The sequence below is a fragment of the Pipistrellus hanaki genome (genome assembly GCF_964339955.1).
Source record: "Pipistrellus hanaki genome assembly, contig: scaffold_41, whole genome shotgun sequence".
Lineage (NCBI taxonomy): Eukaryota > Metazoa > Chordata > Mammalia > Chiroptera > Vespertilionidae > Pipistrellus > Pipistrellus hanaki.
In genome coordinates, this window is record NW_028182292.1 from 91577 (window position 1) to 118271 (window position 26695).

The 26695-nt window shown below is 62.9% G+C and overlaps 2 protein-coding genes across 2 annotated transcripts; both read left to right on the forward strand.

Moving 5' to 3' along the window:
* The first annotated feature begins 1161 nt into the window (after positions 1-1161).
* LY6E (lymphocyte antigen 6 family member E) lies at positions 1162-2377 on the forward strand. The gene is made up of 3 exons (XM_084907259.1): positions 1162-1270; positions 1537-1656; positions 1728-2377. The coding sequence occupies exons 1-3, from the start codon at positions 1219-1221 to the stop codon at positions 1943-1945; spliced, it is 390 nt and encodes a 129-aa protein (XP_084763385.1). The 5' UTR covers positions 1162-1218; the 3' UTR covers positions 1946-2377.
* A 12491-nt stretch (positions 2378-14868) lies between these two features.
* Positions 14869-16438, forward strand: LY6L (lymphocyte antigen 6 family member L; the record flags this gene model as incomplete). The annotated part of the gene is made up of 3 exons (XM_084907127.1): positions 14869-14965; positions 15399-15515; positions 16172-16438. The coding sequence occupies 3 exons, from the start codon at positions 14869-14871 to the stop codon at positions 16384-16386; spliced, it is 429 nt and encodes a 142-aa protein (XP_084763253.1). The 3' UTR covers positions 16387-16438.
* Between the last annotated feature and the right edge of the window lie 10257 nt (positions 16439-26695).

The following is a 26695-nucleotide window of genomic DNA, read 5'->3' on the forward strand; positions in this document are numbered from 1 at the left end:
CTCACTGGGGATGTGCCCACAACCCATGTCCATGCCCTTGACCGGAATCGAGCCTGGAACCCTTCAGTCCGCAGACAGATGCTCTATCCACTGAGCCACACCGGTTTTGGCAGAGTGGGAATTTCAGAGCACTAGGGAGAGACTGGACCATGCCCCAGAGAGGGTTGCCACTGCTGACACCGGCCAGGCCTTGAGGGAGGGTCTCCTGGCCCCTTCCCTGCCCCTCACAGTGTGGCCTTGCGAGACGGGACCCTGACAGCTTTCTGGAGAACAGCATGGCTGTGAGTACCATGGCCCCCAACAGCATGGCCCTGCGTCACTGGGGAAAGCTGCTCTGCCTGGGGTCGCTTTACTCTGCAAAAGCAGGACGTGGCTAATGTCTTAACAGGTGGTCTCGCCAAAACCGGTGTGGCTCAGTGGATAGAGCGTCGGCCTGTGGACGGAAGGGTCCCGGGTTCGATTCCGGTCAAGGGCATGGACCTTGGTTGCCGGCACATCCCCGGTGGGGGGCGTGCAGGAGGCAGCTGGTCGATGTTTCTCTCTCATCCATGTTTCTAGCTCTCTGTCCCTCTCCCTTCCTCTCTGAGGAAAATCCCTAAAATGTGTACATATAAACTTTGGTCCTGCACAAAGGCGGGCTGCTCTGACTCCGTCCGTCCGGCAGGCAGCACAGCCGCCGGCCGGGATAAGGCTCCAGGTTCCCGCCGGGTGTGGCCTCCAGTGCCGTTCACTCGCCTTTGCTCCACAAGGAAGCCAGCTAGCGCCCGGGGTCACCCTCCCCAGGGCCAGGGCCGCCTCTCCGACCGCCCAGCTGTGTTCTCAGAAGCCGGAGGCTGTGAGGGGGCGGGGGGGGCAGAAAGACCCATGTCCTGCTGCTGCTGGAAGCAGCGCCCCCTCCCCCCCTACAAGGGGGTCACCCTCCGGCCACCAGCTGTGTCTCCAGAGCAGAGTGGCGCTCGGCCAGTGTGGCTCAGTGGGTGAGCACTGACCTAGGAACCAGGACTCAGGGTTCGATTCCCCGTCAGGGCACAGGCCCCGGTGGCAGGTTCGGTCCCCAGTGGGGGCGGGCGTGCAGGAGGCAGCCGACCCATGATTCCCTCTCGTCATGGTGTCCCCCCCTCCTCTCTGGCTTCAGTGAGTACCTTTGTATCGGCCTGTTTTAAACAGGACACAGCACAGCGGCTCTGCGTGTGAGGCCAACCCGAGCCGTCCCCCAACATGAAGGTCTTCCTGCCCGTGCTGCTGGCCGCCCTCCTGGGCACGGAGCAAGGTGAGGCCCCGCAGGCCTGCGGGCGCCGTGACCTCCTGCCCCCGCACCTGCCCCCTGCGCCCCCCCACACCCTGCCCCCTGCGCCCCTCCTGCACCTGCCCCCTGCGCCCCCCACACACCCTGCCCCCGCCCCCTGTCCACTGTCCCCTGCCCCCTGCCCCCCCACACACCCTGCCCCCTGTCCACTGTCCCCTGCTCCCTGCCCCCCCGCACCCTGCCCCCGGCCCCCAGGCCAGTGTCCCTGCAGCCTGCGCCTCTCCCTCCAGCCCACTCGCTGGTGTGCTTCTCCTGCACCAACCAGCAGAGCAACTTCTACTGCCTGCGGCCCACCGTGTGCGAGGACACCGACAACTACTGCGTGACCGTGTCCGCGGCCGCCGGCATCGGTGAGTGCAGCCCCGCCCGCCGCCCGCCGCCCGCTGCCCGCCCGGCCGCCACTCACCCCCGCCCCCCGCAGGGAACGTGGTGGACCTCGGCTACAGCCTGAACAAGGGCTGCTCACCCATCTGCCCCGCGCCGCCCGGCATCAACATCGGCGTGGCCTCCATGGGCACGCACTGCTGCCAGAGCTTCCTGTGCAACTTCAGCGGTGCCCGCGAGCTGCGGGCCAGCGCCGCCCTGCTGGGCCTCGGGCTGCTGCTCAGCCTGCTGGCCCTGCTGCGGCCCGGCCCCTGACCCCTGACCCCTGACCCCGGCCCCGGCCCCGGCCCCACCGCTCAGGAAGGAAAGCCCCGCCCGCCCCCCCTCACGCACACCGCCTGACCCCCCACCTCGCCCTGTCCCCGCACCCACCCTGCCCCCGCGCCACTGCCCTCACTGCAGGTCCCCGGGCCTGGGGTCAGCACCCGTCCCTGGGTCACGGGGACTCACCGGGAGGCCACGCCCCGGCCCTGTCCATCGGCCAGGCCGCCCCGGCAGGGGCGTGGAAGGGGGTGCTGGGTGCGGGCGCCCCGCTGTCCGCTCGGGGGTCTGTGAGGCCTCGGGGGGCCACGCCCCACTCACTCCAGCAGCTGCGGCCCCCCCCCTCCCGTTTAGCTGCGCCCCCACCGTGCCCTCACCCTGGAGCTGCTGCTTCGGTGCCTCAAATAAACAGACGCCGCCGTCCTGTCCTCTGGTCTGTTCTGCCGTGAGGGCCCCGAACCCCAGCCAGCCCTGCCTGTGCCCCCTTCCCCCCCCAAGCCTGCGGGCTGCAGGGCCGGCGGATGGAGGCCCAGGGCAGCGGCGGGGGGTCTGCTGTGGGGGACAGGGCCGTGGGAATGGACCCGGGTACCCGGCCAGCGTGCCCAGGCTGCTGGCCGTCCCTGTGGGCACGCAGGGGCCAGGTGGATAAACGTGCACTTTGTAAAGAGTAAAGGGGCCAGCTGTCCCGGGAGCCTGAGCTGCGGGGTCAGGGACCTGGGCGGCTGCGGGGCCGGGGCCCTGGGTCCAGGCCAGGCAGTCCTGGGGAGGGGAAGGGGGCTGCTCAGGGTGAGGAATTGGGGTGTGGGCCCAGGGCAGCGGGGGAGAGGGGGCCTGTGTGACCTTCCCACCGCCCCGGGCGCTGCGGAGGGGCTGGGACTTCCCACGGGGGAGGGGGAGGGGAAGGGCTCGCGGCCTGGGGGCCCGGAAGGACAAAGTCCTCCAGCTGGCTGGCCGGACCTGGGACATCCGGTGTGGCTCCGGGCGCCCCTCCCTGGGCGGGGGTGGGGGGGGCGCCGGAGGGGTGGGGAGGAGCTGGGGAGCTGGGATAGAGTTTCGATTTCCCGGAGCCTGTGGGAAGGGAGGAAGGGTGTGGACTGGAGGGGGGAGGGAGGGGGGAGAGGAGCCTGCAGAGGCACCATCCCCGTCTGTCCTGGCACAGCTGCGGGCGCAGCGCTATCTGCCCAGGACCCCCCAGGCTCAGCGTCCGGGTCAGGTGGGGGCCCCCTACATGCCTCCCCCCAGAGGGGTCTGATGGGGGCTCACAGTGCAGCCCTGCCTCCAGGCCGCTGTCTCCCAGGCCCGCCCCTGCCCCGGGGGGTGGCACCACCAGCCTCTGCCCAGTGCTGCCCACGCCCTGATTCTGCCCTTGACCCCGCCCCCATGACCCCGCCTCTGCGACCCCTGCCCTGTGATTGTCCCAAATAAGCCCCAGTTAACTGATTACCCGCCCAGACTCAGCGGGGCACGGCACACGGCAGTAACGGCCTGTCCCCGGGTGCCTCCGTGTGTGGCCAGCTGAGGGAGCGGGAACACAGGACACAGACTGGAGTGTGCACTCACAGGGCTTATCCTCCGATTCCTGCTGGGCCTGGGCTGCACTCACAGGGCTTATCCTCCGATTCCTGCTGGGCCCGGGCTGCACTCACAGGGTTTATCTTCCGATTCCTGCTGGGCCCCGGGCTCGGAGGCCCCCGGGCTGCACTGAGGACGGACGAGGGCGACAGAGACAGGCAGGGGCCGCAGGGTCAGGCTCACCGCAGAGCAGCGCTGGTCGCGCCGTGGAGTCCTCGGGCGGAGACGGCCGCTGCGCGGTTACGTGGGCCGCGGCGACCAGCTGTGCCATCGGTGTGGGCCGGCGCCGTGCCTTACACAGGGCGCAGGGCTTTACGTCCAGATGTCGGGGTGCTCGTTAATTTTGGAAGTTACAGAGTATTGGGGGTTTCCACACAGCAAACATTTCGCACAATAATTAGAGGAGCTACATTATTATAACTGTGTCCCTGCCCCTGTGGGGTGGGCAGCTGGGACGGGGGACTGAGTTAGCCAGTGCGGCCGCTGTCCCCAGCGGTGCCCCTGGCATCGGCCAGTGCGGCCGCTGTCCCCTATCCGGCAGCTGGCGGAGGGGCTTGCCGCCCTGGAGAGAACCTCTGACCTCGGTTTATTTCAGCTCCAAGCCCAGGAAAGCAGCCAAGCCTGACCAGCGCCTGGGGACCAGCTGCAGTGAATCAGGACATTCCCCTCCCCCTGCCCCCCTCTCCTCCCCGCCAGCCGCCCAGCTCTGACCAACCATCAGAGGAGACCTGGACCCTCCTGACCTTCCCCGGGACCTGCCTACGTGCTGACCTGACCGCTCAGGGGTGGCCTGCGTGGCGGTCTTGCAAACTCAGACCTAAAGTCACCACAAAGGATGGTCTGAAAATTAAATATTTACCTACAAGCAGGTTACAGTGGGCAGTCATGTCCCAGGCCCATGGCCAGCAAACTCATTAGTCAACAGAGCCAAAGATCAACAGTAAAACGATTGAAATTTCTTTTGAGAGCCACATTTTTAAAACTTAAACTCTACAGGTAGGTACATTGTTATTAACTTAATTAGGGGACTCCTCAGCTGGCCTTTGCTAAACACTCAAGGGGCCAAAGAGCCGCATGTGGCTCTCGAGCCGCAGTTTGCCAACCACAGTGGTCCTAGGCCGATATTTTCCCAGACAAAGATCAACTTAGATCTTCTTTCCTGAGCCATTTGCCTTTTAGCCTCTGAGATAACATACCTGGGAGATGTCTGGGTAACTTGTAACTTCCTCTTCACCCGGGACCCCTCAGGGCAACACATGGCACCGGGGACCTTCCCTCATTGTGATTGTTATCAAGTTAATTGTCAGCTGTTAATTCCATACAGTATCCCGGTGTCCGTCTGTAAGAGAGGCACCTGTCCACCATTTCACTTTTCACCGATCCCAGAGGTTTCTCCGCTTTGCTTCCTAACCTATCCCCAATGGATTCCACGTTCACTCACCTCCGTCCCCCCTCTGATGGCGATGTACGAACACATTTAACCCCCGTTCTCCGGAGCACCCTCTCAGTCCATTGAAGTTCTGCTTCCCGGCGTATGTCGACAGTTTGGCCCAAATAAACTCACAAAGTTCTTTACAGGTCTCAATGTGCGTGTGGTTTTTTTGTGTGTGGGTTTTTGTTTTTGTTTTTTTCGGTTAACACCTGCAACCTCCAGACGGAGGGCCCGAAGCTGCAGCCACCTCTGCCACCCCTTCCCTTCGCGTCACCGCCTCCACCGCCATGACCATGTGATCGCAGAAAACCACCGACCCTGCGAAGAATTGTTGTGAGTTTATTGGAGCCAAACTGTGGACACCTGCCAGGAAGCAGAACCTCAAGAGACAGATAACGCTCCGGAGAACGGCGGCTACGCCTGCATTTATGCCTGGCCCTCACAGGGGGGCTCGGGGGTTACAGGAAATCCATGGGGACGGACTAGAGAGGCGGGATTGGGTAAAAGGTAAAATGGACACGCACTGTGGGTGCAGGATAGTGAAGGGATTTGAGGCATCTGCCCTGGAGCCCAGCACGTTCGGGTGTGCCCCAGGGGCTCCAGAGAAAGGGAAGTGACAAGTTACCCAGGCATTTCAAGGTGTGTCATCCTAGCTGCAGAAAGACAGATAAGGCTCAGGTGAGGTAAAGGTTGGCCTTGTCTGGGAAGAGACCGGCCTCGGACGTGACTGCCCACCACAACTGCCTTCACTTAAAGCTTCATTTCAGACCCTCCTCTGTCGTTCCTTTAGGTCTGAGTTTGCAAGACCGCCATGCCCTGCAGGCCGCCAAGCATGTCAGGTCAAGCATGTGACCCCTTTCGCCCACACTCCCACCGTCACCACCCCCAGCCCCTCCACCTCCTCCACCGCCACCTCCCCCACCATCGCCTCCCCACTCCCAAGCTCCAGGGCCCCCCCTTAACCTCTGTGACTTGTCTCCTCAGCCCATCTCATCTGCAAATTACTCCTGCCACCTCCGAGTTTATAAATAAGTGTTCTCTCATCGTTGGAGTCTTGGCTCTGAATTCTTTCTCAGCCAGAATTCAGGTGCCGAGGTTGCTAACATGAAAAGGCTAACCCCTATTTTGTAAGACTGCTGTTTGGAATTTTCTTAGACGGCCTCTTATAGTAAAAAAAAAAAAATAAAAAAAAATCTCTTTGCTTCCCAGCCTGCTGTAGGCTGCTGGAATAATGAGGAAGATAAACCTAGCTGCCTGACCTTGGGCGCCAGAGCGGGTACGCCCACGCTCTCACGCCTGCCAGCTGCGTTTTTTAATTGGACAGAGCTGTGTTGTGTTCAAGGCCAGCAGCGAGATAACCACTGAGCACGCGAGGGCTGGCTCTTCCATAAAAGGGGAGTTCTGCTGGTAGCCTTGCTTGGAACTTGAGTCCATTTCCTCTAAGCCCACCCGGTGAGTGAAGCGTGACTCCGAGCTCTCCGAGCATTGCTGGGTGTGTTCCTGTTCTCTGTGACAGAATCTCACCGGTCCAGCCGAAGCCGGTGTGGCTCAGTGGTAGAGCGTCGGTCTGCGGACTGAGAGGTCCCGGGTTCGATTCCGGTCAGGGGCATGTACGTTGGTTGTGGGCACATCCCCGGTAGGGGGTGTGCAAGAGGCAGCTGGTCGGTGTTTCTCTCTCATCGACGTTTCTAGCTCTCTATCTCTCTCCCTTCCTCTCTGTAAAAAAACCAATAAAATATATTTTAAAAAAGCAACCAATCTCACCGTTCCAGTGTGACACCAGTGCCACTCCCGCCCCCTACAACACTCACACCTTCGGGAGGTGGTCAGGGGGTCTCATCCCCTCAGCCGGGCCTGCACCCTCTCCACTCTGGGGCTCCTCAGGGGATATCTGACCAGCTGTGGGACATCCCTCTCACAATCCCGGGCTGCTGGCTCCTAAACCACTCGCCTGCCTGCCTGCCTGCCTGCCCAATCACCCCTAACGGCCCCTGCCTGCCGGCCTGATCGCCCCCTAACTCTCCCCTCTCTACCCGCCTCTGCCTCCGCCCCCTCCACCGTGGCTTTGTCTGGAAATACGCCAGGTAGATGTGGGTCTAATTAGCATATTAGCCTTTTATTAGTATAGATAGGATGGATGGATGGATGGATGGATAGATTAGATAGATAGATAGATAGATAGATAGACAGACAGATATAGATTTCCTGGCATAACTGGAGACTTAAAAAGTTTCAATTTCCAGTCAGTTAAAGCAAGAGTAGATTGTGTCACGGGGCTCTGATTTGAGCAATTTAGCAGCTTAGACGCGTGACTCCGCGTCTCCACTCTGTTCTCACTGCCTCGCGGCTGCGTCAGAGGGTTCTCATTGTTCCCAGGCCGGGGAACCTCCCCTTCCTGCTGGGTCTGTGGCTGCCGGAGTGATAGTGCGAGCTCCCCCTCTGCCTCTCCCCCCTCCTGAGGTTCCCTTTGTGGGCCCACGGCTCCCCCACCTTCTGCTGCGCCCGTGGGGGACCCTGTCCCAGAGTCCCTCCCTGTGACACCCCGGGGCGCAGCCCCAGCAGCTCCCCACGCTGCCTCCCCGGCCCTCCCAGCCGCACTGGTGAGTCCGGAACGGCCCCACAGCCGGTGAGGGTGCGGCCGGGCCGGCGATGGCGGGTCCGCCAGCAGGGGAGACGGAGCTCTGGGGGGGAGATGGCCTTAGGACCGGAGATGCCTCTGCAGGAGGGTGACCTCACTCAGAGCTGCCTTTGTATCAGATAGGAGGCACATTGGCCCTAACCGGTGTGGCTCAGTGGGTAGAGCATTGGCCTGCAGACTGAAGGGTCCTGGGTTCAATTCCAGTCAAGGACACATGCCCAGGTTGTGGGCTCCCCAGTGAGGGGTGTGCAGGAGCAGCCAACCCATGGTTTTCTCTCATTACTTCTCTCTCTCTCTCTCTCCTTTCCTCTCTGACATCAGTAAAAAGAAGATGCACATTTTGGGGTGACAGTACCTGCTCCCTGTCGCCCCCAGAAAGCCCTGGGCGCAGCCTCTGAACTCCTTCTCTGGCCCGTCCTCTCCTGCACGGCCACCCCGGGCCCCAGCCCAGGAGGCTCCTGGCTCAGTGACCCTCTTTTTTTTCTTCTTACAAGGAGCCTGCTATTTGTGTGCTGTCACCCCTGCGGCTGCAGACCTGGGGCCCAGCGGGGAGCCCCGCCCTCCGCCCCTGAGGGGGGTCAGGGCCCGGCCCGGGCCCAGTGGGCCTGCAGGAGGCGCCGACCCACGGTTCTCCATCGTGGATGTTCCTCTCTTCCTCTCTGAAATCATGAAAATATTTTTAAAAAATGAAAGAAAGGGGGGCTCTGGGCGCGGCCAGGGCGGGCCGCCTGCGGGAGGAGGCGCCTGTTCTGTGCAGGATGTTTTCCACCCGGAGGGGGGAGGGGGGGCCTCGGGTTTCCCTTCCCCGCCCCTCAGGGCTCAGGGCGGGAGGAGTGGGCCCTGGGCCAGGCGGCCCACCCCTGAGCCTCGGGCGGAGGCTCAGAGCTGGCGCACCACCACACACACACCACGCACCGCCATGCACCACCACGCACCACCACACGCTCACCACGCACCACCACACACACACCACACACCACCACGCACCACCACGCACACACCACGCACCGCCACGCACCACCACGCACACACCACACACACACCACGCACACACCACGCACCACCACGCACACACCACGCACACACCACGCACCACCACACACACACCACGCACACACCACGCACACACCACGCACACACCACACACCACCACGCACCCACCACACACACACCACGCACACACCACGCACCACCACACACACACCACACACACACCACGCACACACCACGCACCACCACGCACACACCACGCACACACCACGCACCGCCACGCACCACCACGCACACACCACACACACACCACGCACACACCACGCACCACCACGCACACACCACGCACACACCACGCACCACCACACACACACCACGCACACACCACACACCACCACGCACCACCACGCACCCACCACACACACACCACGCACACACCACGCACCACCACGCACACACCACGCACACACCACGCACCGCCACGCACCACCACGCACACACCACACACACACCACGCACACACCACGCACCACCACGCACACACCACGCACACACCATGCACCGCCACGCACCACCACGCACACACCACACACTCACCACGCACCACCACGCACCGCCACGCACCACCACGCACACACCACACACCCCATGCACCCACCACACACACACCACGCACCACCACGCACCACCACGCACCACCACGCACCACCACGCACCACCACACACACACCACGCACCACCACGCACCGCCACGCACACACCACGCACCACCACGCACCACCACACACACACCACGCACACACCACGCACCACCACGCACACACCACACACCCCATGCACCCACCACACACACACCACCACCCACCACGCACCCACCATTGTACACCCTGCCCCCGGGGAGACAGCAGGAGACCCAGGACATGGCCGGCCCCGGGGGCTCAGGGGCCGAGCGTCGACCTGTGAACCGAGAGGTCACAGTTTGTCCCGGTCAGGGCACAGGCGGGGGCTGGGGCTTCACCCCAGGGTGGCTCCATAGACAGAGGCGGCCGGTCAGTGACTCTCATCATGGATGTTTCGTCCTTCATCTCTGAAAAAAAGAAAATACATATATATATATAGTTTGTGCCGAAACCGGTTTGGCTCAGTGGATAGAGCATCGGCCTGAGGACTGAAAGGTCCCGGGTTCGATTCCGGCCAAGGGCATGTACCTTGGTTGTGGGCACATCCCTGGTGGGGGGCGTGCAGGAGGCAGCTGGTTGATGTCTCTCTCACCAATGTTTCTGACTATCCCTCTCCCTTCCTCTCTGTGAAAAAATCAATAAAATATGTTAAAAACAAACAAACAAAGAGACGCCAGCCTCAGTTAGATCGGAGCTGAGCTCCGCCGGGAAGACCCTGGCCTCGGACAGGTGGGCCAGGACTGCCCACTGGGAACTGCTTTTTACTTAAAGGCATTTTCGCTCAGACCCTCCCGTGTGGCTGCCCTCGGGCCTCTGAGTCTGCCCGGGCCCCCAGCGGTCAGGCCGCACGTGGCCAGGCGTGTGGGAGCGGCGTGTGCGGGCGCCGCCCGGCCTCGGCCTCACGTGCACATGAACTTCCCGGGAGCCCAGCCTCCGCCCGGGCCCTGACCGGCACTGCTCACCCGGCATTCCACCTGCTGGGAGCAGCGCCCGCCCTCCGGCTCTCCCCGAACCCGGCCCCGGCCAGTTCTCCAGGAACCGCCCCGGCCAGCTCTCCGTCCAGGAAAGGCCACCCCGAGGGCTCGCAAACCTCCCGCCCCTTCCCGGAGCCGCGCCACGTGGGGCTCAGCCCGCGGGTCCAGGTGACCGAATACACTCCCCACCCTCATCATTCAGGCCTCGTGCCTTCCTCCTTCCGGGGCCCGACCAGTGTGGCTCAGTGGTTGAGCGTCAGCCTAGGAACCAGGAGCTTGGGGTTCTACCCCCAGTCGGGGCAGATGCGGGTTCGGGGCTCGGTCCCCAGTAGGGGGCGTGCAGGAATAAGAGAGCCGGTCAACTCCAGAGGCAATGGCCTGGGGCATGTGGGCGGGAGGGGGTTAATGGCAGAAGAGGGGACATAGGTAATACTTTCAACAATAAAGCTTTTTTTAAAATATATTTTATTGATTTTTTACAGAGAGGAAGGGAGAGAGATAGAGAGTTAGAAACATCAATGAGAGAGAAACATCGACCAGCTGCCTCTTGCACACCCCCTACCAGGGATGTGCCCGCAACCAATGTACATGCCCCTGACCGGAATCAAACCCGGGACCCTTCAGTCCGCAGACCGACGCTCTACCCACTGAGCCAAACCGGTTTCGTCAACAATAAAGCTTTTCAAATAGCCCTAACCGGTTTGGCTCAGTGGATAGAGCGTCCTGTGGACTGAAGAGTCCCGGGTTCGATTCCGGTCAAGGGCATGTGCCTTGGTTGCGGGCACATCCCCAGTAGGGGGTGTGCAGGAGGCAGCTGATCAAAGTATTTCTCTCATCGATGTTTCTAACTCTCTATCCGTCTCCCTTCCTCTCTGTAAAAAATCAATAAAATATATATTTTTAAAAATAATAAAACAATAAAGCTTTTAAAATAAGTAAGCAAAAGTAAAATAAAATAAAAAGGCTTTCAGCCCCGGCAGTGGAGTCTTTGTTCGCAGGAGGATGGAGAGCCTGCGTGGGCAGTGCTGGGCCCACGTGGGATGGAGGCCATCTGGTCAGGGGGCGGGCGGCAGGGCTGGAGACCCAGAAATGAAGCGCAGCTCTGGCCGGGGCCCAGGCCCGGAGCCCTGGCTGCTCCGCCGGTCACCACAGGACAGCGGGGCCTGCGGACGAGCCGGTGGCCAGCGGGGCGGGGCCTCGGCGGGGCCCCCGGCTGCTGGCTGAGACGCCTCAGGTCTGGTGGCAGCCAGCCTGCAGGGAAGGTGACCAGCGATTGGCCCTCCGGCCGGCCGCCGCGGTGCCCGAGTGCTGGCTGTGGGCCGAAGGGGCCACGGCGGACCTGACTGCTCGGGGCGGCCTGCATGTCTGTCTTGCAGGCTCAGACCTACAGTCACCACGGAGGACGATCTGAAATGAAACTGACGGAACGCAGCGATGGTGGGGGTGGCCATGGCCTGGGCCGGTCTCTCCACTGACGAGGGGACCTTTACCTTCCCGGGCCTGTGTGTCTTTGTGCGCCTGTGACAACACCCCCCGAAGCGTCTGGGGCCCCGGGCATAGAGGCCTCAGATCCTTCACTCTCTGTTAACTGTTTCTGGCCCACCTGGGCATGTGCCTGCCGTGTGGTTTCTGTCCGGTCCCAGGGGTGCCCCTCCCACCCGCCCCGCCCCCGCCGTGCCTTCTCCCAGCCCCCAGTCTGCCGCCGGTGGATCTCGGTGACCCACTCACATCGCGTGATTGTCTTGTACAAAACAAGGTGGGAGACCACCCCTCTCCGGAGCATTGCTCCAATCCGCTGAGCGTCTGCGCCCGGCCATTGTCGACAGTTTGGCTCAAATAAACTCACAAAAGTTCGTCACAGGTCTGACTGTTTATACCTTCACACTGGGCACCTGGGGATTTCAGCCCTGGTGACCCTCCGCACCTGCCCTCGCACTCACTCTGCTCGGGTCTCTCCACCCGCTAGCACACCTCCTGACGGGTTCCTGGCGCTGATTCTGTAAGGGAAAGGGCGTCTCTTCCTGCGGACGAGGGCCGGCGCTTCCCTTCTGGCTCTCGGCCGAGGCCCGGGCCCCGCGGGGGGCGATGGTTCCCGGCACCCGCAAAGGCCAGGAGTCCTGAGTGCGAGCGGGCTGGTAACCTGGCGGAGACAAACTGTGTTACAAATCTCTATTATTTTTTTAAAATATATTTTTATTGATTTTTTACAGAGAGGAAGGGAGAGAGTAGAGAGCCAGAAACGTCGATGAGAAACATTGATCAGCTGCCTCTTGCACACCCCCCACCAGGGATGTGCCCACAACCAATGTACATGCCCCTGACCGGAATCGAACCCGGGACCTTTCAGTCCGCAGACCGACGCTCTACCACTGAGCCACACCGGTTTCGGCCAAATCTCTGTTATCGGGGCATCGCTGGACAGGCAGGAATTGTGACGAATGGTGGGTGGGAGGAAAAATAGTTTTAGTTCTCAATAATCTTCTAGTCAAAGGGTGGGAGAGAATGAAACATGCGTGTGAAGAGCAGTAACCGAATACCCATGGAAAATAAAAAAATTCAGGATCCAGTTCAGTTCAGTTCACGGATGAAAAACAAAACTTTGTAGACCATTAACTGGACGAGAGTCTAATCCTCACAACTGTGTATTCTAAATATATTTTATTGGTTTTTTTACAGAGAGGAAGAGAGAGGGATAGAGCGTTAGAAACATCGATGAGAGAGAATCATCGATCAGCCGCCTTTTGCACGCCCCCCCCCGGGGATGTGCCCGCAACCAAGGTACATGCCCCTGACCGGAATCGAACCTGGGACCTTTCAGTCCGCAGGCCGACGCTCTATCCACTGAGCCAAACCGGTTTCAGCACAACTGTGTATTCTAGATTCTGTTGGTACACAGTTTCCCCCTGAAAATCACCCTCATTTTCATAAAAAAAAAAAAAAAAAGCCAAACTTAGAGCAATTTGTTTACCGCAGCAGGTCCAGTCTCCATTTGGCCTGCTTATTTGCATAAACATACCGGCATCGTGGTTGACCATAGGCTTTCTCCAAGCTGCTCTTCTGGAATCTCTCAAAGAACGCCCAGGCCTGCCCAGCTGGCGGGCCTCAGTGGCTGAGCATCAGCCTGTGACCCAGGAGGTCATGCTTCCGGATTTCCAGTCAGGGCACAGGCCTGGGCTGTCTCCTCGATCCCCAGTAGGGGGCGTCAGAAGGCTTTCTCTCATCATTGATGTTTCTATCTCTTTCTCTCTTTCTCTCTGAAATAAATCAATTAAAAATAAATAAACCAGAGCCTGTCTCTTTCCAACTAGCAATGTTATGATACTGTGTGTGTGTATGAGTGTGTATGTGTGTGTATGTGTGTGTATATGTATGTGTGTGTATGTGTGTGTGTGTATGTGTGTGAGAGTGTGTGTGTGTGTGTGTGTGTGTGTGTGTATATATAAATTCTCAGAGAGAATGAGAGGAACATTGATCAGTTGCCTCCCGCACTCACCCTGCCCAGGGATCGAACCTAAGACCATTTTGGTGTACAGGACACTCCAATCAACTGACCCACCCAGCCAGGGCGATAGCATATGTTTTTGTTCATCAAATCTGCCCCAGTTTTCACCCAATAGGACGAGATTTCCTTGAAATCAGTGATGCCCACAATCTCTCTCTCCCTCTCCCTTCCTCTCAGGGATCAAAAAAAAAAAAATTTTTTTGAGCAAAAGCCAAATTTGATTACAAAAAGCTATAAACCGGGGGGGGGGGGGGGGGGGGGCTCCCCGTGGTGACTGGGAAGCAGCAGCAGAAGCAGGTGTGGGGGGGGCTCACACCCGCTGCAGGGCCCAGGGACCTCCCGGAGGCCCAGCTCCGCTGTGTGCCCTGGGGCTGGGAGCCGCAGGGGCCTCTGGAGCTGGACGGGCTCACGGCTCAGGCTCTGCTCCTGCCCGGGGCCTCCCCCAGCCCTCCGAGGGAAACGGCCGAGCACTCAGAGGAGGAAAAGCTTCATGCCTCTCCCCTCCTCCCTCCTCCCTCCTCCCTCCTCCAGCCGAGCGTGGCCCTCTCCTGGGTTCCTGCTGGGCTCAGGCTCCCCGCCCCCTGCCCGGGGCTGCCTGGCTGTCCCCTGTTTGTCCAGCTCCAGCTGCTCTGGGGCTCCCCTTTCCCTCCTCCTCCTCCCAGAGGCCCCATCTCCCCACCACCTCCCGCAGACCTCTCCCGCCTCCCGAGGGGGCTCCTGTCTCAGCCTCCGGGCCGGTCTGTCCCTGTCCCGGGTGGGGCCGGCCCTCCTGTCTCAGCCTCCGGCCCCGGTCTGTCCCTGTCCCCGGCCCTGACCCCCGCCCCGTCTGTTCCAGGAGAAGCAGCGCTGACGGGGCTGCAGGTGCTCAGGTGGAGGTACGGTCCGGGGGAGGGACCCCCAGTGGGAGCTGGGGCGCCCGGCTGGCAGGGAGGAGGGGACGGGGCGGGGAGCGGGCTGGGGAGGGACCCCCAGGGGCGGGGGGGGGGGGGAGCGGGCTGGGGAGGGACCCCCAGGGGCCGGGCGGGGGGGGCGGGGCGGGGAGCGGGCTGGGGAGGGACCCCAGGGGCGGGGGGGGCGGGGCTCCCGGTGACGCCTCCTCCTCTGCGCCCCACAGGCCGCCTGCCCGGGCATGGAGGCGCTGGCACTGTGGGTGCTGCTGGTGGCGCTGGTCCTGTGGGGCCGGGGGGCTGCCTCGCTGGGCCTCTCCGGCCGCAGAGCGCAGACAGGTGAGGGGGGCAGACAGGTGAGGGGGGCAGACAGGTGAGGGGGGCAGACAGGTGAGGGGCAGACAGGTGAGGGGCAGACAGGTGAGGGGCAGGCAGGTGAGGGGGGCAGACAGGTGAGGGGGGCAGACAGGTGAGGGGGGCAGACAGGTGAGGGGGGCAGACAGGTGAGGGGCAGACAGGTGAGGGGGGCAGACAGGTGAGGGGGGCAGGCAGGTGAGGGGCAGACAGGTGAGGGGGGCAGACAGGTGAGGGGGGCAGGCAGGTGAGGGGCAGGCAGGTGAGGGGGGCAGACAGGTGAGGGGCAGACAGGTGAGGGGCAGACAGGTGAGGGGCAGACAGGTGAGGGGCGCAGACGGGGGGGAGGTGGCAGGGAGGGGGGGGGTCCGGGGGGCGCTCCGCGGGGCGCTGTCCGCTCAGCCACACCCCCCACCAGGAGGGGACCTCACCTGCTTCCGCTGCTTCAAAGCGGAGTCCGCGGAGCAGTGCCGGCCCACCCTGTGCGCCCGCACCGACCGCGTGTGTGTGGCCCACACGCTCACCCTCCGGCTCAGTGAGTGCGCGGGCCCAGGGGCGGGGGGGACAGGGCGCTGGGTGCCTGCCTTTGGGCGCTGGGGTGGGCAGGGTGCGGGCGGGGGGAGGGGCGGCATCTGTCCTCAGAGGCCGGAGCCTGGTCAGCGGAGGCTGCGCTGCTCCTGGGCCCCTGCCCGCCCCAGACCTGCCTCCCGCTCTGGCTTCCTGTCCCGGGGCCCAGGCTGGGCTCGATTATCTTTGTATTTTATTGTATTTTTTTTAAAAAATTATTGTATTGATTTTAAAGAAGGAAGAGGGAGAGATAGAAACGTCAACGATGAGAGAGACTCCTGGATCCGCTGCCTCCTGCACGCCCCGCACGGGGACGGAGCCCTGAGGGGGAATGAACTGTGACCCCTGGGTCCTGGGCGGATGCTCCACTGAGCCGCCCCGCCGGCTCTGCCGTCCGTAGAGCGGCAGCGGGAGGCCGAGCGGGCTGAGCTCCCAGCGGCCTCGGTCTCCCTCCTCGCCTGGCCGCCTCCCCGAAGCCGGGGTTCAGGCGGAGCCGGGGACCGGAGGAGGTGGAGGCCGGGCCGCGGCGTCCCCGCCCTGAGGCCTGGCCAGGGGAGCCGGCCCCGGACAGCGCCCCCTGCGGGCGGCCGGGCCTGGGGCAGCCGCGCTCTGCTCTCTCCGCAGAGTCCAAGGTGGGGCTCATGCTGAGCAAGCGCTGCGCCCCGCGGTGCCCCAACGCCAACACGGCCTTCGAGTGGCTGTCGGAGCCCTGGCTGCTGCGGCGGGTGCACAGGCAGTGCTGCAACGTGAGCTTCTGCAACGCAGCGCCCGCCCCGCGGCTCCGGGGCCCCGGGCTGCTGCTCCCGCTGGGCCTCGGCCTCCTCGCCGCCTCCCCGTGAGCCCGTCCCTGTGGGCCCATCCCCCTGAGCCTGTCCCCGTGGCCCTTCCCCGTGGCCCATCCCCGTGGCCCTTCCCCGTGGCCCTTCCCCGTGGCCCATCCCCCTGAGCCCGTCCCCGTGGCCCTTCCCCGTGAGCCCTTCCCCGTGGCCCGTCCCCGTGGCCATTCCCCGTGAGCCCTTCCCCGTGGCCCGTCCCCGTGGCCCTTCCCCGTGGCCCTTCCTTCCCTGTGAGCCCGTCCCCGTGGCCCCGGCCCGGCCGGCCCACCCACTCCTCCGTCCGCAGGCCCTCTCCCCCAGAGCGGGAGGAGGGACCCTGCTTCCCGGGGGATGAGCACGGGGGTGGGGCAGCGGCTCCCGGACACGGTCCCGGCCCGGGACGGGCTGTCCAGGCCGGAGGGGCAGGGAGAGCCAGCGCAGCCCTGACTCCGGCTCCAGCTCCCCCGTCTCCTCGGCCGGCCGCCCCCACCCCCCTGTCCAAGGGGCCCGCCGTCCGCGCTGTGGGGCCCCGACCTTCACTCCTTCCGAAGACAATAAACCTGTTCTTCAGCCACGCCCTCTCCAGCTCCTCCGCGTCTCTTTTGTTAAAAACATAATTGAGCCCTAACCGGTTAGGCCTGTGGGCTGAAGGGTCCCGCGTTCAAGGGCATGTGCCTCGGTTGCGGGCACATCCCCAGTAGGAGGTGTGCAGGAGGCAGCTGGTGGATGTCTCTCTCTCGCTGGTGTTTCTAACTCTCTATCCCTCTCCCTCTCCCTTCCTCTCTGAAGTCGGTTATTTACTTTTGTTTATTTTCTGAGAGAGGGAGGGGGAGAGAGAAATATATTTCATTGATGTTTTACAGCAGTTTCCCAGAGTGCGGTACGTGCACCCCCAGGGGCGCGGGAAGGGTCTGGTGGGGCACGCGCTGCACCGGAGTTCGGTGGGGATGTGCACTGCCCCGTGCTTAGCGGCGCCTCATTCTACGTTCTCAGGAGTACGAGGGGCGCTCAGCGTTACGAAAATTATACAAGGGGTACACACGTGTCAAAAGTTTGGGAAACACTGTTTTACGGAGAGGAAGGGAGAGGGGGAGAGAGAGAGAAACACCAATAATGAGAGAAGCATCGATCGGTGCCTCCTGCACTGGGGATGGATCGAGCCTGCGCCGGGTCACGTGCCCGACCGGGAATCCACCGTGGCCTCCGTGCGCACGGCGATCGATGCCAGCCCGGAGCCATCTCCACCCCATGGCGGGCCCGCCTCTGCCCGGCTCTTGGCAGACCGCTGAGGCCACCTTCCTCCCAGCCTGGGCCTTGTCACATCTGATGAACCGTCCAGCTGGGCTGTGGGCTGCGAGCCGGAGCAGGAGGGGCCCACAGAGGCCCGGCCGAGCTGACCTGGTGCCCGGGGCAGAGGGCGCAGGGCGGGCGGGACTCCCCTGGGAGCTCACAGCGGGTAATTGTCTGGCCGCTGTCTCCATTGCTCTGCCGGGCGCCCTCCCCCGACCGGAAGCGGCATGACCCGGGGCGTGGGCCGGCAGAGGGGGAGGGGGAGGGGGAGGGGGAGGGGGAGGGGGAGGGGGGAGGAGGAAGAGGAAGAGGAGGAGGAGGAGGAGGACTCTCTCGATGAACCGTGTTCCGTGAAGCAGGGCCTGGCGGTGCCCGGGGCTCCGGCCGAGGTGACTGAACACCGGCCCCGGGCTCGGCCTCCAACCGGATCGAGTGGACCTTCTGGTCCGATTTGGTCAGCCTGTTCCGATGGTATCGCGCCTCGGAGGCCTGCCTCTCACCCTCAGGGTCAGCGTCCGCGGAGGCGGCGGCGAGCCCCGCCCACGCAGAAATGGAGGAGCAGGGCCCGGCCGATGAGCAGTCTTTGCAAAGACTCCGTGTGCACTTTTAACAACACCTGCAACAGGCCGAGCCCCCCCCGCCCCCCAGCCTCCCAGCAGCGCACCCTGATCTCCCGGAGCTGCACCCGAGTGGTCCCTGCTGGCCCCGAATGGTCGTGCTGGCCAAGGGCCTGTGCAACGGGGGGCCCACCGGGGCCTCAGCGCCAGACCTGGCTCCGGGGCTCCTGCTGGGCATGGGCCCGGCCTACACACCTGCTGTGACCCCCCCCCCCCCCCCCCCCGCCTGTCCTCTCCGAGTGAGGCTCCCGTGGGAGGCGCAGACTCAGCCTCCCCTGTGTGACTGGCCCTGAGCCTGGCGGTCTCAGAAGTGGTCCCGCCCCGGCCGGTGTGGCTCAGTGGATAGAGCGCCAGCCTTCGGACCAAAGGGTCCTGGGTTCAATTCCAGTCAAGGGCACATGCCTGGGTTGTGGGCTCGATCCCCAGTAGGGGGCGTGCAGGAGGCAATGGATCAATGAGTCTCATCATTGATGTTTCTATCTCTCTCTTCCTCTCTGAAATCAATAAAAAGACATTTTAAAAACAAAGTGGTCCGATCCCACCTTCCTCCGGTCCCCGTGTGGAGTGGCGGGTGCCGCTGCCCCATTCCTGTCGCTCAGGCTCACGGGCTCGCCTGGCTCAGGGTCCGAGCTGCGCCCGGGTGCACTGCGGCTGACCCCCAGCAGGGGGCGTGCAGGAGGCAGCCACTGATGCTGCTTCTCATCCATGTTTCTCTCTCCCCCTCCCTCTCTCAGAAAATAAACTAAGAAGATTTTTTAAAAGTAAGAGGCCCCCCTGCCAGAGCGCCATCCCCGCCCCTTCTGTGCCGGCGAGCGGGGCGGTGCGTTGGCCGGACCCCGCGGGTCCGCTCCGGGAAGGCTGGGGGCGGGCAAGGGCTCCGCACCCGCGGGAGGCGCCTGGGGCAGGAAGCGGTGCGGACGCGGACCCCGGGGAGGCAGCTATGCGGGAGGGGCCGGGGGTGGAGCGGGGCCTGAGGGACAAAGGCTGTGCTGCCCCCCCCCAGGCGAGCCAGTGCCGATGGGCGGGGGAGGGGCCCCTCTGCGCAAGCCCACCCCCTCCCGCACCCTCCCGCACCCTCCCCGCACCCGCACCTCCTACCCCCACCCTCCCCGCACCCTCCCCGCACCCGCACCTCCTACCCCCACCCTCCCCGCACCCTCCCCGCACCCCGTCCCATCCCCTTCCCGCACCCTCCCCACACCCTCCCCGCACCCTCCCCGCACCCTCCCCGCACCCTCCCCGCACCCTCTTCCCAGCCCCTCCCCATCCCCTCCCCGCACCCCCTTCCCAGCCCCTCCCCATCCCCTCCCCGCACCCTCTCCCCACTCTCTCGTCCGTGTCTGGGGTGGCTCGCCTGCACCTCGGGGCGGGGACCCTGCGGCCTCGGAAGCGCGGCCCCGAGCGCCCCCTGGCGGGCGGGCGCAGAAGTGAGGGCCCTGGGCCCCTCGCCGCCCGCGCTGGGCAGGGCCGGAGCGCCCCCCGGCGGCTGTCAGGGGCGGCGGGGACCGCGCGGTGAGGCCGGGCGGGGGCGGGGAGCCCCCGGGGGCGGTGGGCGGGGCGGGCGGGCTCCTCCGGAGACACTGGGGGGCACCGAGCGGCCTGGGCGGCGCCTGCGGGTGCGCCCGGGGGTCCGGGCATCCGACCCCGCCGGGCCGCGGCGCCCCCCAAGCGGGATGGTTCTGCGCATGCCCAGCCCGGCGGTGCGCAGGTCAGGATGGGGTGCCCCCCTGCCCCCCGAAGTCCCAGAGGGATTTAGGGTTCGGTCTGGGCCAAAGCAGACGGACACGATGTCCAGCAGCTCGCCAGCCCACGGCGGCCGCCAGAGGGCGCTCCCAGCCCCGCCCCCGGGGAGACCGGGCTGGGAGCCGCCGCCGCCAGGAGAGGGCGCCCTCCCCTCCTCCGGCGCCGGAGCTGCAGGGGCGGCCACCCTGGGGGGGGGGGATACACCGGGGAGACTGAGCCCCGGAAGCAGTCACTGGTCAGTGTGGCCTCTGCGGTGGCCGGCCCCGGGAGGGGGGACAGGGAGCTGATTGGAGGCTGATGGGTCCCCAGGTGCTGCCCCGGACATTCAGGGTCATAGTGCAGAGGGCACTGGGGGCACACCCCCTCTGCCCTGCCCTGAGCCCGCCTGCCCCCACCGTCTCACACACACACACACACACACACACACGTGCACACACAGTGCACGCACACATGCATACACACGTGCACGCACACACACACGCGGGCATGTGTGGCATTGGCCAGCCCACACCCTCATTTCGGAGCCTGGCTGCGGCCCCGCTGCCTTCCCCCTCGCGCTCCGATGGCCCCGCTCTGAAAGCTGCCTCGCAGGACCTGCCGGCAGCCCAGGGCGCCAGCGGCCGGAGGCTCGGGTGAGCGATCTGGGAGCAGCAGGGCTTTCTCCGAGCAGAGCCGTTTCCGGAAGCCGGTCGGGGTGGAAGGCCGGGTGGGACGGCCGAGAACGGGCTCGGGAGGTGGGGGGCTTCGGTGTTGCTGCGCGGAGACCGTTGTGTCTGTGGATGGGGGTGAAATAACTGAGTGATGACGAGGTACCTAAGTTCTAAAGCCCCTAACTTTCTTCCTCCTGCGCCCCGGATTCTCCGTGTGGGGTGAGACGCAGACACAGCCGTGACCTTATTGGAAATGGGGTCTTGGTGGGAGCATTAGGGTAAGGACTGAGGTTGAGACCATCCTGGACTGGGTTCCAAATCCAAGGCGAGTGTCCCTTTAAGAGAGAAAGGGACCCACAGGCCTCGGGAGGAGGGGAAGGCCGGGCTGGAGGGATGGGGCCACAGCCAAGGAATGCCAGGAGCCCCCCAAAACCTGGAGACGAGGAAGGATGTGCCCATAGCGCCCGCAGCGGGAGCCGGGCCCCCCGGCACCTTGGCTTCCAGTCCTGCCGCCAGGACCGCGGGACGTCCACCCCTGGTTTCCAGCCACTCGCCTGGGGCCGGTGTCACAGAAGCTGGGGAAGCCCCTGCACCGGCGCCGCTCTGGCTGGACCCGCTGTCCGAGCCGTCACTGTGACTCAGCCTCACACGTGGGCCCTGCTCCTCCCCGGGCCCATTCCCTTCCTCCACGGAAACCCCGCCCTCCCCCACCTGGGGATGACGGACGGTGGGTGGATGGATGGATGGATAGGTAATAGATGGACAAACAGATAGGTGATAGATGGATGGATAGATAGGTAGATAGACAGGCAGATAATAGATAGATGGATAGACAGATAGATGGACAGATGCATAGATAGGTAGACAGGTAGATGATAGATAGATAGATAACAGGTAAATGATGAATAGATGGATGGATAGTTGATAGATGGAAAGAAAGAAAGAAAGAAAGAGAAAGAAGAAAGAAAGAAGATGGGTAGATAGATGATGGATAGATAGGTAGGTAGATGGGTGATGGGGAGATGGGGAGATAGGTAGGTAGAAGGGTGATGGGGAGATGGGTAGATAGGTAGGTAGATGGGTGATGGGGAGATGGGTAGATAGGTAGATAAAGGGGTGATGGGGAGATGGTGGATAGGTAGGTAGAGGGTGATGGGGAGATGGGTAGATAGGTAGATAGATGGGTGATGGGGAGATGGGTAGATAGGTAGGTAGATGGGTGATGGGGAGATGGATGGATAGGTAGGTAGAGGGGTGATGGGGAGATGGTGGATAGGTAGGTAGAGGGGTGATGGGGAGATGGGTAGATAGGTAGATAGATGGGTGATGGGGAGATGGGGAGATAGGTAGATAAAGGGGTGATGGGGAGATGGTGGATAGGTAGGTAGAGGGGTGACGGGGAGATGGGTGGATAGGTAGGTAGAGGGGTGATGGGGAGATGGTGGATAGGTAGGTAGAGGGGTGACGGGGAGATGGGTGGATAGGTAGGTAGAGGGGTGATGGGGAGATGGGGAGATAGGTAGATAGAGGGGTGATGGGGAGATGGGGAGATAGGTAGGTAGATGGGTGATGGGGAGATGGATGGATAGGTAGGTAGAGGGGTGATGGGGAGATGGTGGATAGGTAGGTAGAGGGGTGATGGGGAGATGGGTAGATAGGTAGATAGAGGGGTGATGGGGAGATGGTGGATAGGTAGGTAGAGGGGTGATGGGGAGATGGGTGGATAGGTAGGTAGAGGGGTGATGGGGAGATGGGGAGATAGGTAGATAGAGGGGTGATGGGGAGATGGTGGATAGGTAGGTAGAGGGGTGACGGGGAGATGGGTGGATAGGTAGGTAGAGGGGTGATGGGGAGATGGGGAGATAGGTAGATAGAGGGGTGATGGGGAGATGGGTAGATAGGTAGATAGAGGGGTGACGGGGAGATGGATGGATAGGTAGATAGAGGGGTGATGGGGAGATGGTGGATAGGTAGGTAGAGGGGTGATGGGGAGATGGGTAGATAGGTAGATAGAGGGGTGATGGGGAGATGGGGAGATAGGTAGATAGAGGGGTGATGGGGAGATGGGTAGATAGGTAGATAGAGGGGTGACGGGGAGATGGATGGATAGGTAGATAGAGGGGTGATGGGGAGATGGTGGATAGGTAGATAGAGGGGTGATGGGGAGATGGGTAGATAGGTAGATAGAGGGGTGATGGGGAGATGGATGGATAGGTAGGTAGAGGGGTGATGGGGAGATGGTGGATAGGTAGGTAGAGGGGTGATGGGGAGATGGTGGATAGGTAGGTTGAGGGGTGACGGGGAGATGGATGGATAGGTAGATAGAGGGGTGATGGGGAGATGGTGGATAGGTAGATAGAGGGGTGATGGGGAGATGGGTAGATAGGTAGATAGAGGGGTGATGGGGAGATGGGGAGATAGGTAGATAGAGGGGTGATGGGGAGATGGGTAGATAGGTAGATAGAGGGGTGACCGGGGAGATGGATGGATAGGTGGTAGAGGGGTGATGGGAGATGGTGGATAGGTAGGTAGAGGGGTGATGGGGAGATGGGTAGATAGGTAGATAGAGGGGTGATGGGGAGATGGGTAGATAGGTAGATAGAGGGGTGATGGGGAGATGGGGAGATAGGTAGATAGAGGGGTGACGGGGAGATGGATGGATAGGTAGATAGAGGGGTGATGGGGAGATGGTGGATAGGTAGGTAGAGGGGTGATGGGGAGATGGTGGATAGGTAGGTAGAGGGGTGATGGGGAGATGGGTGGATAGGTAGGTAGAGGGGTGACGGGGAGATGGGTAGATAGGTAGATAGAGGGGTGACGGGGAGATGGATGGATAGGTAGATAGATGGGTGATGGGGAGATGGGGAGATAGGTAGGTAGAGGGGTGATGGGGAGATGGATGGATAGGTAGGTAGAGGGTGATGGGGAGATGGGGAGATAGGTAGATAGATGGGTGATGGGGAGATGGGGAGATAGGTAGGTAGAGGGGTGATGGGGAGATGGATGGATAGGTAGGTAGATGGATGACGGGGAGATGAGGGATGGACGGAGGACAGGGGAGGGAGAGGACGGACTCGGAGCGCTGTTGCTTGTGCGGCTGTGTTTCTGCCAGGCAGGCGCAGAGGAAGCCGGCCTGTGCGGGACCAGCTGGCGGCGTCTGCCGGGCCCTGTCCACCGCGGCCGGGCTGCTGGCTGCCGGCGTCCCCACCCCTTTGTGTGCCTGTGGCGCTCAGAACCGAGTGCGGAGGCGGTAACCATGGTGATTCCTGTGCGCCCGGGGACAGCCTCTGAGAACGACCTGATTGGATCAGCTGGTCGCCAGCTCCTTCCCAGCCCGTCCCCTCACACACACCAGCCCCCCAACCCCCGGCAGAGACCCAGATCCTGTCACCCCACAAAGGTGCCTGTTTGTCTGTCTGTCCATCCTGGAGTCTGTCCACCTCACTGCCCGCTGGGGCAGGGTGCCCCTCGGGTCCCCACGGAGGGGTGCTCAGGAGGAGGGGTGCTCAGGAGGAGGGGTGCTCAGGGGGAGGGGTGCTCAGGGGGAGGGGTGCTCAGGGCAGACAGGGCAGCGCCCTGGTTCCCTTCGGCACGGGGAGCTGTGGGAGGCGGGCAGCCGGGAGGAAGGGGCAACAGGCAGTGCCTGGTCTCTGTCCACCCGGCCTCCCCGCAGCCCTCCTGGGAGGTGGGGGGAGTGGGAGGCGGGGGAGGGGGAGGGGGAGGGGCTGAAAGGTTGGTGGTTCGATTCCTCCTTGGGTTACAGGCTCGCTCCCCAGTAGGGGGTGTGCTGATCAATGTTCCTCTCTCATTGATGTTCCTCTCTCTGCATCCCTCCCCTTCCTTTCTCTCTCTATAAATCAATAAAAAAAATTTTAAATTAGCCTGGCTGACGAGGCTCAGGGGTTGAGCGTTGACCTATGACCCAAGAGGTCACAGTTCGATCCCCGGTCAGGACACAGGCCCAGGTTGCAGGTTCGATCCCCAGTGTGGGGTGTGCAGGAGGAAGCTGAGCCGTGACTCTCTCTCCTCATTGATGTCTCTCTCTCTCTTCCTCTCCCTTCCTCTCTGACATCAATAAAAGTGTATTTTTAAAAAAATTCAACACAGCCGAAGCCGGTTTGGCTCAGTGGTAGAGTGTCGGCCTGCAGACTGAAAGGTCCCGGGTTCGATTCCAGTCAAGGGCACGTACATTGGTTGTGGACACATCCCCAGTGGGGGGTGTGCAAGAGGCAGCTGGTCGATGTTTCTCTCTCATCGATGTTTCTAGCTCCCTGTCCCTCTCCCTTCCTCTCTGTAAAAAAATCAATAAAATGTATTTTTTTAAAAACACACACAAAACAAAACAGCAATTCCTTGAGAGTCTGGTGTTTGTCCACCAGCCAGGCAGACTCTCCTGGAGTCTGTGAGAGCAGGACACACACACACACACACACACACACACAGACACAGAGACACACACACAGACACACACACAGACACAGAGACACACACACACAGACACACACACAGACACACACACACACAGACACACAGACACACACACACACAGACACACACACACAGAGACACACACACAGACACAGACACACATACATACACACACATACATACACACACACAGACACACACACACACATATACACACACACAGACACACACACACACACACACAGACGGTGGGACGGGAAGTTGACTCGGCCTCTTTGAGTGTCTGTTCTCTTCATCCTCACCGGAGGATATTCCTCACTGGTGTTTGGAGAGGGCGGGAGCCCAGCCTGTGTGGCTCAGTGGCTGCGAATTGCCGGTTCGATTCCCGCTCAGGGCTCCTGCCCGGGTCCCGGGCTCCATCCCCAGAGGGGGCAGCCGATCCAGGATTCTCTCATCCTGGATGTTCTGACGCCCCCTCCCTCTCCCTCGCTCTGAGGCCGATGGAAATGGACTTGTAAACACCGGGGCCAGCGTCTCCTCTTCCTGTTTAAAGTTTAAATTCTCCCCGAAGCAGCCGCTCCGCGCAGGGGCCGGGTGTCCCGCTGCTCGGACGGCCCGGGTGCGGCGGGCTGGCCTTCCCGGACCGGCGCCCGGCGCCCAGCACAGCTGCCAGCCTCCCTGCTCACGCCCCTGGGCGGCGGCCTGGGTCCCCCCAGCGGCGTCCTCACGGCACCAGCCGAGGCCGAGGCCGAGGCCGCACAGTCCTGGGGCTCGGCGGGCGGGACGGGGCGCCTCCCAGAGCCGACTCCCAGCGGAGCCAGGTGCCCGCTGAGCCCCGGCCACCGCCCTGGCAGGAGCCGGCGCCAGTTCCCGGCCGGGCTGTCTCCCCGGCTCACCCCGGCCCGCCCTCTCCGGGGCTCGGCGGCGGAGTGGCTGGGAGGTCACGCCGGCTCTGGGTGAAACCATGTCTTTCCTCGGAGCTCAGGACCCCACGGGCCAGGCATGCGGCGGCCACACGGGAGGAGGAGGAACTGGACGAAGTCGGACCCGAGGAGCCTGGAGTGGCCGCCGGCGCCGCCCAGCTGACAGGAACCACACGGCCAGTGGTGGGCGCGAGGGTTGGGCCGGCCTCGATCCTCGGTGGGGACGGGGCCACGGACCACGCCGGGAGCAGGCGGGCCAGGCCATGCCCGCCAGGTCCTCCCCAGCCCTCCCACCAAACGCCCCGGAGGCGGGTGTGAGCGTGTGCAGGCCTCCCACGTGCTCAGGGGACCGGGCGTGAGCGTGTGAATATGGGCGTGGATGCAGGTGTCCCATGCCGCAGGCGTGTGCGCCACCGCATCCGTGTGTGCGGGCACAAGTCTGCACATCTGTACGCAGCTGCCGTCACGTTGTGCACACGCCCGTCAGGCCCACCTATGACCTTGTCATCCGGGCTTTTCCCTCCCCTCCCCCTTGCTGCCAACCTCACCAGCCCAGCGGTGCAGCACCACAGCCCCCAGAGCCCGCCGGGTGCCTGCCCGCAGGGCGCTTCCTGCTCTCCTGCCCTCAGCACCTCCCTCCCACCCTGCCAGGACCCCTCCCCCCAGGCTCAGACCCGGGTCT

Bases quoted from the DNA above. Each gene is read 5' to 3' on its own strand.
- LY6E (XM_084907259.1), top strand. From the start codon at position 1,219: ATGAAGGTCTTCCTGCCCGTGCTGCTGGCCGCCCTCCTGGGCACGGAG. The intron at 1,271-1,536 runs GTGAGGCCCCGC...CTCTCCCTCCAG, and splicing joins CCTCCTGGGCACGGAGCAAG to CCCACTCGCTGGTGTGCTTC. The intron at 1,657-1,727 runs GTGAGTGCAGCC...CGCCCCCCGCAG, and splicing joins GTCCGCGGCCGCCGGCATCG to GGAACGTGGTGGACCTCGGC.